This window comes from Lipotes vexillifer, unplaced genomic scaffold, assembly GCF_000442215.2.
Source record: "Lipotes vexillifer unplaced genomic scaffold, Lipotes_vexillifer_v1.1 scaffold131, whole genome shotgun sequence".
Lineage (NCBI taxonomy): Eukaryota > Metazoa > Chordata > Mammalia > Artiodactyla > Lipotidae > Lipotes > Lipotes vexillifer.
The window spans coordinates 3,114,738-3,126,714 of NW_006782866.1; the positions used below are offsets into that span (position 1 = coordinate 3,114,738).

The window sequence follows — 11,977 nt, forward strand, 5'->3', positions numbered from 1 at the left end:
TCCAAACATAACTGCAGGAATCGCTCTCACCACCCTTGCTCCACTGTGATGGACTTGACCGCCACCCCAGCATCATGAGGTGAAGTCCCTTCTCCTTCTCTCCAGTCTTAGAGACTGTGACCAACAGAATATGGCGGAATGTTGCCGCATAACTTTACAGCCAGGTAAGACAAGGCCTTGCAGCTTCCCCATAGCTCTCTAAGGATGCTGGTCCTCCAGCTGCTTCCTCCGGTGATGCTCTCTCTTAAAATAATGCCTCCATGCTGTGAAAAGCACAAGCCACATGCAGAGGCCCACACACAGGTGGGTCCTGTCGACCATTCCAGCCTTATGATCTGAACAAGGACTTCTGTTTAAGTGGTTCATTCAGTCACAGAGACTATCATGTTTTCTATTAAATTACACTTTTAAAAATAATACCTTATTCAAACTATGCATAATATTTAGTAGGATTTTTATTGCCATATTTAAATGATTCAGATTTGGAGGAAGATCCTGATACAGTGCTGTTGTTGGTGATGGTTTTTTTAAATCACCGTTAAATGATGTTTAGCCCAAACCTTCCCCATCTCAGCAGATGGCAATTCCATCCTTCTGTTTGGGACAAAATCTTAGAGCTTCCCTGGACTCCTTTCCTCTCACAAGCCACATCCCACCCATGAAGCAGATTTATAAAGTATATCCTAATTCAGCTCTTTTCATCACCTCTACTGCTAACATCCTACCATATCTTGTTTTAATTACTGCAATCATCTCTCTGAAATGGTCTGCATCTATCTTTTCCTTCCACTGTTTACTCTTTACATGGCATACAGACTGATCATTTTAAAATATAAATCAACTCAAGCTATTTTCTACCCAAAGCTCTACAAAGATTCCTCCTTTCACTCAGAGTAAAAGCCAAAGCCCTTACAATGGCCAGCAAGGCCCTTGTCACCTCTCTGAACCCCTCCCTACAGCTCTCCTGCTGCTCCTTCTGCTCTGGCTACTCTGGCTTTTTTGCTGTTCCCTGAATTCACATGCATACTCTTGCTGTATGGCCACGATTCTGAAAACTTCTGCTCTTCCCCAGATGCCTGCAGGCAGACATCTAAGACTTTGCTCAAATCTCACTTTCTCAACAAGGCCTATAAGACTATCCCCACTCCTACCCTTGATTCCTTTTCCTGATTTCTTGCTCATGTGAGAGTCCAGTGTGAACTGGAAGAGGGGCTCTGATCCATGAATTCAGGGCCCCAGCCTCCTTTCATCTAAGGACTCTGCCTCTGTTAACTAACAGAGATCCTTTCATTTGGGCTGGTGTAAATAGGGAGTGGGAAGGGCAAAGATAGAAAGAATGGAGAAGACACACCTGCTTTAAACTACCTTGACCCACAAGTAACACACATGACTTCCAAACAAATTCCATTGGTAAGAACTAGCCATATGGCCCATATGGCTACAAGAAGGATGGCTACATAATCTAGTTATATATCCAGAAGAAAAGGAAAACACGGATACTGGTAAGGACTTCTAATCACTAAATATCTTTCTGCTCACTTTCACTACACAAAGAACACACTCAAACCTCTCCCACCGCCCAGAAGCAAACCTGAAGTCCCATTTAGTCGGCACATCTAACTACAAGTGCAGGACGTCTGGCTCTGGCAGTTTCCTTCATCAAGACCACGTGCAGCTCCTTAAGACACAACCTATGAACTGAAAAGGCGTGTTATTTGCACCTGTTCTCCCCAGTCCCAATATAAAAGAGTGGGACAGGAGGAGAAGGTTCTTCCTTATCAAATATTCTCCTTGGCCATGTGGGCTCTGGCACGCCCTCCTGAGGGGCCGTAAAACCTTCATAACCCACCTCTTTCCAGGGCAAGTTCTGGGTCCTTAAAAAGTGATTTTATAGCTGTAATAGTCAGGCTCATGGTTCCATTGCCAACAGAATTCCCTCAAAAACTTAGCAGGCCTTTGATCTATTTGTTTCCAGTCGGTTCCATGTGCCAGTAACCACACACAAAGTTCTTCCCCAGACATGCCTCCATTCCTCTTGCTTTCAACTAACAGAAGCCACCTGGAAGCCACATGAAACAATAGGTCAGCAGTTTCCAACTCTGGCTGCAAAACAGAATCTTGGCTGCAAAACAGAACTTTCAAAAACTGCCTGTGTCCGGGTTTCATGTACCCTGGACCCATTAAATCAGAAACTATGAAGGTGGGAGCAAGATGATTCTGATGAGTAGCCAGTAAGAATTACACTTCATCTGATCTTTGCCACAGGACTGTCACATTTTTTTTTCAACTGAGAACACTTACTAGGTCTTTGATGCTCAAAACCTCTCTCAACTCTTATCTCTTGCTCTCTAGAAATAGTCTGTTTTTCCTTTCACTGCCCCAACTCTCAGAACTTTCTCTATTCCCTTTCATTTCTTGCTTGAAAGCTAGCCAATTCTTTCCTAAGCTCATCTCTTTCATGTAATACCTTACCAATAAGAGTCAACACATACTCTGACCTTTTCCAACGTTTGACCTAGAGTTTGCTTGGCATGAAGCAAGTCTTCCAAGTTATCATGGATGACAAATTTACCAAACTGGTCACCACTGCAGAACTTGGGTTTCTGTCTTTCCCAACTCCAACATCAGTGTCCTCATCAGCGTGCTACCTGACTGCTAAGCCAACGGAACAAATGTTAAGGTTTTGTTTTAACAGAATTCCACTTCCAGTACCAACCACTGTAGCAAAAACTAAAACCTCAGTAGCTTAACACAGAGTTTCTCCCTTGCTTCCATCAGAGTCACACAGGTTGGCAGGATATTCCTGTCCACCCATTGTTCAAGGACCCAGTTTCCTTTCATTTTATGGTTTCACCCTCTCTGGGTCCTAATGAAATTCTCTCCATTAAGCTGCTAGAGAGGATAGAAAAGGCACCCAGTTATTAACTGTCTTGTTCTGGGAAGACATATATCACTCTGATCACATTCCACTGGTAACAGCTATTCACATGGTCCTTTTGGGTACAGTGGGGCTGAGAAATGTAGTCTAGATGTGTGCCCAGCAAGAACAGGAAAACAGTGATGTTGATGAGCCCTAGTGGTCTCTTTAACACCCTTAAAATTTAAGCTCCACCAAGGCAGGAATCTTCATCTAGTTTGTTCATAGATGTATCTCACAAGCCTCCTACAGAGTGCCTGGGACATAGCAGATGCTCAAAATATATCTTTTGAATAAATAATGAATGGACAGAATGAATTACAGGTATGGCACCATATGGCATTTTTTTCTATAATAAAGACAAAAGAATGGATTGATGAATAAAAGAATGGTGAATTATACTGCATAGTTACTTAGATAAAACATTAAACAGAACTTTTGGAAAAATCAAAATAAATTTCCAAGCACCAACACTACACATATCAAATCTACAATGCAAATTCGTATACAAACTGGTTAAATGCACACTAAATTCATCTGTTGTGAACACAGAGAAACATTCATTCAAAATTTTAGTACAAACACAGTGGACAAACTTCATAGAAATTACTATTAAACTGATTACACATTTTTTTGTTAGGTGGAAATTTCTTTACCCATGACAGCCTCAAAATTCATCCATATCTTCCTCAAAGAACAAGGGCACTGCACACAGAGTCCTAGTCTTAAAAACAAGTCACACACAGACACGTAAAAGACCTTACCAATATGCATCTACCATCATAATGCAAATACTCATCAAAATTCAGAATTAATACATTTATGATACCAGCCTCAAAATTATGCATGCTGGTAATACTTGATTTTTCCTGAACTCTTAAGTCACTATAACAAAAATAAATTAATAAACTAGAAAAAATAACAAAGCTGAAATAAAAGTAACAATAAATGGCAATAAGACTTACTTCACAAGAGTGTTGTGAGGATCAAACAGAAATATAATAATTCACTTGTGATTTCTGTACTTTCCTTTATGTATGTTATAGACCAACAGCGTATATGAAAAACTGCTTTGTAAATCATAAAGCAATATTCAAACCGTCACTTATCTTTAAATAAATATAAAATTCCCATTTCTATAAGGGTTTTAAATTAGCTAAATGAGCAAGTTCAAAGTAAGGTGAAAAAGAAGTTCCTCATCCTCCTATAGCCCCAACATCTAGAAAGAGAACTTTCAGTAGGTACATTCCAGAGAATCCAATCATTATGAAAGGTAATAAGGCAAAGAGCTTTCTCAGTGTAAAGAGTTAGACTCTAAACAAAAAACAGTTGAAAAATATTAATAAGTCATTAACACAGTGGGATACTTGTACTTTAAGAAGAAGAAAAAGTTAACAATTTGAAAATCTATAAATTCTCTCTAGTCAATGAAAAAGAGAATAAACTACTGGGTTTTATTTTTTGTTTTCCCTTTGCTTGTTTAAAAAATTTAAAATAATGACTCCTCAACCAAAAGAAATATTGGAATTTACAACATAAGACCCAGGATAGGAGGTTCAGTTTAACAAAATTTTATGGGTTAGCTGTAACTGAAAAGCCATCTAATAAAAAATTATCTCTAACACATTATCAGAGATGTAGGAAGTAAAGTATACACTTAATTAAAGTTTGTTTCTTGTTTTTAACTAATCCCTGATATATACTTACTTGTTTTTTTCTTGGTTGAGTTTTAAGACGGTTAACTAGGAAAAAAAAGAAAATAGAAAAAAAAATCCTGTTTATTGAAGCTTTCTAATACTTAAAGGCTAGCAGGATGACCGGGCTTAAGAACCTAGATCCTGAATTATACTTATGACCCTATATATTTTTCTACCTTTTAGCGAAGCAACCAACCAACAAACAAAAGCTAGAGGAAAAGGATTTAAAGCAAGGCTATAGCAATTTAGGAAATAAAAATACGACATTTTTTAAACTCTGGAAATAAACTGAGAGAAGGGAAGAAAAAATGATTGATGCTAAACTTGTTACATGATTTATAAACACCACAGAAAAATCAGATATTGACCTCTACCCAAAAACTGTTATTTAAAAGATTGCTTTTGAAAGTAAAGACATCAGTGTGGCAATTGTAAATACAGTATCTACCCAACTTTAGAGAGGTAAAAATTTAACTCCTTCATCTCATGCAGCTTTCTCTGCAACATTTAAACCCTATAAGCATGAATAAAGTTTGCTTGAAAAAAAGCGCTTTAAATCTTCCTTAAAGCTCAGAGAGTAAGTCTTCTGGGGTGGGGGTGGTACCCCCTTGTACAATTTTAAAAGAAGACACTTTTCGGGCTTCCCTGGTGGCGCAGCGGTTGAGAATCTGCCTGCCAATGCAGAGAACACAGGTTCGAGCCCTGGTCTGGGAGGATCTCACATGCCGCGGAGCAACTAGGCCCGTGAGCCACAACTACTGAGCCTGCGCGTCTGGAGCTTGTGCTCCGCAACAAGAGAGGCCGCGACAGTGAGAGACCCGCGCACCACGATGAGGAGTGGCCCCCACTTGCCGCAACTGGAGAAAGCCCTCGCACAGAAACGAAGACCGAGCACAGCCCAAAATAAATTAATTAATTAATTAATTAAAACAAAAAAAAAGAAGACACCTTTCACTGGGAAAGGGAGCACTGCAACATTCCATTTTACTGAATAAAAGGGACCACGCCAAATGTCATAATATCTCCATCTCCTAGAACTTTAAAAACTCTCCTTTTCAAATCAAGTGATGAAGCACAACGTATCTGCAAGCCCCATCATAAATGTAAGGGTTAATATTTTATGACACCACATCCTTATTTGACAGGCATCTATCAGAAAAGTGGCCCTGGTGCTATTACAGATGAAACAGATAACCGCTGGGGACACAGACTGAGACACAAAGCAGTTACCCAAGAGGAATGCTCCTTCATCTGGTGCTGGTTGCTGTGAGGGCCATCGGCATGGCCACGCCAAAAGCAATTTTGGCAGAGCTGGTAGTTGTGGCACTGCTGGCATCGGTACCGGAAACCCATCATACTCTCACACCGGCAATAGGAGCACTCCACAGGGTGGAAGACTTGAGGGATGAGGGCAGGGAGGAGACGGGACCAGAGGGAGAAAGAAGTCATTTTCATTTGGAGAATAAAGTCAGTACAGTGGAAAACCAAATTTAACACAAAAGCAAAGGTGAAAACAAAACTAGAAGTGAAGAATCTAAATTGTCTTCAATTTAGTTAATCTAACCACTGGAATAAAAAGAAAATAACAAAATTTTCCATTTAGAATAGATTACAATCCACCTTAGAAAACAACCAATTTCCTTCTTTAAAATGACATTCGTGTCTCAAAGTTTAGGTAAATAAACCAGTAAGGAGGAGAGACACCCTCATTCCAAAATTTCTCTTCCAAACCTATTTGTTTTAAGAGATGTATATTGTTAGTTGTGGACATATGTTTCCTTCACTAACACAAAATCTGTGAGAGCCAGTATGACATGCTTTATGTCTCTGCTACCTGCAAGTGGTATTTCACACAGTCCTTTGGACTGAAGGCCTCCAAATGGTTGCTGAACTAAATACTACAGGGACTTCCCTGGCAGTCCAGTGGTTAAGACTCCGAGCTTCCAATGCAGGGGGCACTGGTTCGATCCCTGGTTGGGGAACTAAGATCCCACATGACACATGCACAGCCAGTAAACAAATAAATAAATAAATACTACTACATACCTGGGTGCAAAAGGTAACTGGTAAAAAAAATAAAATAAAAAATAAGACTACCATATCAAAATACTAGTTTTAGGTAAGAGCTCCAAGTATTGGCATAAAATAAGGTACTCTAACCAATGAAGGGGCAGTGATTTGGAGAGAGGGAAACTCGGGTGACCTGAGACTCCTTTCTCCACCTCACACAGCATCTTACCTCATGAAAAACTGCCAGATGGCAGCCAGGATTTATAGGGGTTACTGGGATTCTCTTATAGCCTGCAAGTCCAGTTTACTCAGTGGAAGTGGGCAATAAATGCACAACTGTATATTACAGATTGTTATTTATACTTTTAAATGTTGATAGCACGATTGCTCCCTCTGGCAATTCAATTCTGAACACAAGAAATGGAAGTCAAAGGAAAGAGGGATATAATATTCAAATCTTCATTTGAACAACTCTTCCTAGCACTGTGCATACAAAGGCAGTGTTGTCTCAATTATAAGGATTTTTAGTCCTACTTCCAAAAATGCATATTAACTAACGAATCAAGTCTGAAAACAAACAAACAACAACAACAAAACCTGAGCACTAGGTGAGAAAAATAATACAACAAGATCATTAAAGAATAACAGAAAACTAAAATCTGGAATGAGAAATCCAAAGGACATACCTCCTCTAAGGAATTTAAATTTTTGTTATCAAAATATTTCTAAGGAATAATGAAAGTGTTAATCACATAAGAATATAATTTATAAATAATATACTACATACAAAGTCACAACAAAATGTTCATATGGGTAACACTAGATCTCGACAAATGAGATCCTCTCTACTTGGGATAGCAGATATAAAATGATTTTATGAAAATGAGCTGGATATGAAACTACAAAAACATTTAGTGCTATAAAGGTATTGTCCCTCAAAAGAACCAACACTGTAATAATTTAACAGCATAAATCTCTATCCAAAAACCCTGTTTAAAAATTTAGCTGTTTGGGCTTCCCTGGTGGTGCAGTGGTTGAGAGTCTGCCTGCCAATGCAGGGGACATGGGTTCGTGCCCCGGTCCGGGGGGATCCCACGTGCCGCGGAGTGGCTGGGCCCATGAGCCACAGCCGCTGGGCATGCGAGTCCGGGGCCTGTGCTCCGCAGCGGGAGAGGCCACAGCAGTGGGAGGCCCGCGTACCGCAAAAAAAAAAAATTAGCTCTTTTAGTCTACTCAAGATATTCCAGGACTTTAGGAAAATAATCTTGAATCTAAGGACTTGTGAACTAAAGCCATGACTGGGTGAAAGGCTGAGAAGTTTAAAAAAAAAAAAGGTATGAGTAGGAGGGAGAGAAAATAAAAAGAGTATGGTAGCATTCTCTCATTCTTACAAAATGAAAAAAGAGGACTCTGTTTTTAGGGCCCCTCAGCTATCACTCTTTCTCTTTTGTGGAATGAGGAGAGACAGGCAAGAGCCTTGAAAGAAGGGAGCTTCCAGAGAAAAGCTAGGACCTTTCCTTTAATGAACTCAAACAACCTAAACAAGGAGATAAACTGATAGCAATAGCAGAAAAACCTAAGTAGTTACTAAGAGATAAGTACCATTTCAATTTCAAGTGAAACAAAGATTTAAGTCAAACTACTTGGGAAGGATACTGAGAGTAATTCAGTAGTAAAGGAAAAAACTGAATATGGGTGAAACCCAGTACCAAATTCTATCTTGGCTATTTTCCTTTAAACTACTCCAAAATTTTATAGTTTTAGTGGTTGATATTGAATATATAAATTTTTTTGGAGTTATGCTTTCTATAAACTAAAGGAAAACAAGGAAGTCATTGCTAAGTCAGGTGGGTTTAAGCAGAAAACAACCATCTGGAATCTTGGGGGAAAAGCCTGGAGTTTGAACCACAAAGTTTTCTGACCAGATATTACTACCTCTTGGTATCCTATCTAAGTAATAAGTCCTCCCTCCTTTTTTTTTTGAGAAATAAATATTCCTCTTTTGGAAGCTAAAGCCACAAATTCAAATGATGGAGTGCCAGCAAATGGCAACTATAATTTTCAATGATAATAACTAAGGACAGTACAAATACTGTCAGTTCATATACTTCCTATAGCACCGGGAGCTGAATGATAAAAGTTCTGCTTACCATTCTCAACGTGGGCAAGCCTATGCATGAGAGGTAGCCAGACAAGGCACTGGGGAGGAGGATCGGCCATCATGGTGTCTAAAAACGTATTTAGCATGATCTTTTTCTGTGAAGAGAAAAAAAACAAATATACTTCATATTTTTCAAATATCTCTGAACGCTAAGATTAAGTTAACTTAGGATTCTCCCAACCAAGTTGTAATGAATTACATGGGAAATTTTATAGCAAAATAAATAATATTTTGCATTACTACAGACACTGCTACACACTATCCTATATACTACTGCTATATTCAAATGCATTTCCACTTACATTATTTTATTTGAGTCTTAAAACAACTGTATAAGACAAATAGGCTAGGATGGAATTACTATGTTGTACACCTGAAACTAATATTGTAAGTTAACTATATTTCAATAAAACATATGAAATGAAAAAAGATAAATAGGCTAGGTATTACTATCTTCATTTTATAGATGAGATAATAAAGGAATGACACATTTAAATGACTTGTAAAGGTCCTACCAAAATCAGGACTACAACTCAGGTGTCCTTCAAATGACTATTTCTGAAGAATTCTGAAGGAAAGTCTCAGATCCAGGACAGAGACTGCAGGCCAGTACTGAATGGAGGGAGGGAAAGGTTCTCACATATATGTAAGAGGGCTAAATGAGGGTCATAACAGTAGGAAGTTACTGTCCAAAGGTCCTTATACACAGCTATGCATTGATGGTGTAGTTTGAGAAATGCCTACTCGAATATGCCAAATAAAGTTTTCCAAAGTGTTTTCCATCTCAGGCATCAAAGTTACTAATGTTTCTGAGATTTCAGTGGAATCTGGGAGGAATGCATGAGCAACGTTAAAAATAAAAACAGAAAGTCACCCAGCATTTGAATGGAGATTCAGACATGGAAAATGCCTCTTATAATGGATATGCAAATAACTGCAATAAACCAAAATGAAATTAAAAGTGTCTACTTAAAATTGAGAAAGAAGATGCTAGGAAGTTTTTAGCTAGTCAGAGGTGGTTAATATACGTTTGTAATTATATCACATCATAAATGTAATGTTTAATGTTTCTGTATCATCTTATATCTGTTAAAAATTACACTTTTACAAATCCACTTATAATCCTAATGCTACTTTCCCTAAAAGTTTTGATTCACCTATCATGGAGTTTTGTGTGGTTTTTTAAATCTTCAAGATGAAAAGGAATTGTACTTGATATCTCAGAACTCCCTCATAAGTACGCTCAGGATCAGTTTCCAAAAGTTGTCCTAAGTCATACTATAATTTAAGTCCTCCAAAAGCATGAGGAATGAAACCAGAAGAACTGTGTCCCAGTGCTCTGTCTTCCATTAACTACGTGATTGGGGGGAAATCACCTAACATTCTGGTTTCAGTTTTCTTATCTCTCAAGGGCTAGAGCAGTGGTTCTCGAAGTATGGTCAGAGGTCCCCCTGCAACGTTCCTAAAACATTTCCAAGGAGCCCAGGAGGTCAAAACTATTTTCATAATAATACTAAGACATTATTTGCTTTTTTCAATCTGATTCTCTCATGACTGTACAGTGGAATGTTCCAGAGGCAACGTGGCATATCCACAATTATCTGCAAAAGCTTTTAAAATATTCCTCCCTTTTCCAACTACACAGCTGTCTGAGACCAGATTTTCTTTCCATACTTTAACCAAAACAACATATCACAACAGACTGAATGGATAAGCAGATATGAAAACCCAGCTGTCTTCAACTGAGCCAAATATTAAAGAAATTTGCAAAAAATATAAAACAATGGCATTCTTCTCATTAAATTTTTTTGCTTTGGAATATCTACTTTTCATAAAATATATTATTTATGTTAATATGTAATCGGTTTATCATTGTTCTTTTTAAATGATTTAATATTTTATAATTTATCAGTTTTGATTTCTAATATGGAAATATTGATAGGTATAACTCATATAAACAAAAGCTCTCTGGGGTGCTCAAATATTTTCAAGGGTGTAAAAAGGTCCTGATACCAGAAAGTTTGAGAACTTACGGGACAGAATTCCCAGCTCTAAAATTCCGTGACTCAGTAAATAACTATGTGAAAGACAGACTCTTTCACTCTTTTCTTCTACCTTTTTGTTTTGTTTTATTTTGGTTTTGCTCCTGAGTTGAACACATTCTTTGCATTTCTCTTCATTTTTTACAACAGAATATTTATAACAAAAACTATAATAAAACTGTAAGTAATGAATATTCTTGCCACAATTCTCATTTTTCTGTATTTCCCTCCAAATGCATGTTTCTATATAATTATGTACATAGGGTATATAAAAATATATAATCTGTCTTTCCACTTAATATTTTTTCTTTTTTTAATAAATTTATTTATTTATTTATTTATTTCTGGCTGAGTTGGGTCTTTGTTGCTGCGTGGGGGCTCTCTCTAGTTGTGGCGAGTGGGGGCCACTCTTTGCTGCCATGCGTGGGCTTCTCATAGCGGTGGCTTCTCTTGCTGCAGAGCACAGGCTCTAGGCGTGTGGGCTTCAGTAGTTGAGGCACATGAGCTCTGAAGCACAGGCTCAATAGTTGTGGCGCCCAGGCTTAGCTGCTTCGCGGCATGTGGGATCTTCCCAAACCAGGGCTCGAACTCGTGTCCCCTGCATTGGCAGGCAGATTCCCAACCACTGTGCCACCACGGAATCCCCCACTTAATGTTTTATTAAATACTTTATGTTTTGCTACAAGGTCTTCTTTTCTAATCATTTTAACAGCTGCCTCATCCACTGAGCAAAAACACCATGATTTATTTATGCTTTCCTCAATAAAACATTGAGCCTGTTTTTATCTTTGTATGCACTCTCATATTTTTCTTAGAAACCAGTGTTTCTGTTTGCTGTCTACTTCCCCACGCTTTGTTATTCTGATCATCAATACTGACAATTATTTGTCTAGATGCCATTTGACTTCCCTCCCTCCACTCTTGGCTACGACTTTCCTGTTTAAAAAGAGGGGAGAGGGCTTCCCTGGTGGCGCAGTGGTTGAGAGTCCGCCTGCCAATGCAGGGGACACGGGTTTGTGCCCCGGTCCGGGAAGATCCCACATGCCAAGGAGCGGCTGGGCCCGTGAGCCATGGCCGCTGAGCCTGTGCGTCCGGAGCCTGTGCTCTGCAACGGGAGAGGCCACAACAGTGAGAGGCCTGCGTACCGGAA

General features: G+C 38.8%; 1 protein-coding gene across 2 annotated transcripts in view; it reads right to left on the reverse strand.

Moving 5' to 3' along the window:
- Nucleotides 1-11,977, reverse strand: part of DTNB (dystrobrevin beta) — a 262,633-nt gene that overhangs the window by 157,884 nt on the left and 92,772 nt on the right. For both annotated transcript variants that reach the window (XM_007455514.1, XM_007455515.1), the window contains 2 exons: nucleotides 8,775-8,880; nucleotides 5,845-6,011 (listed from right to left, as the gene is read on the reverse strand). In XM_007455514.1, coding sequence (XP_007455576.1) covers nucleotides 5,845-6,011; nucleotides 8,775-8,880 — 273 coding nt within the window. The remainder of the gene's footprint in view (nucleotides 1-5,844; nucleotides 6,012-8,774; nucleotides 8,881-11,977) is intronic.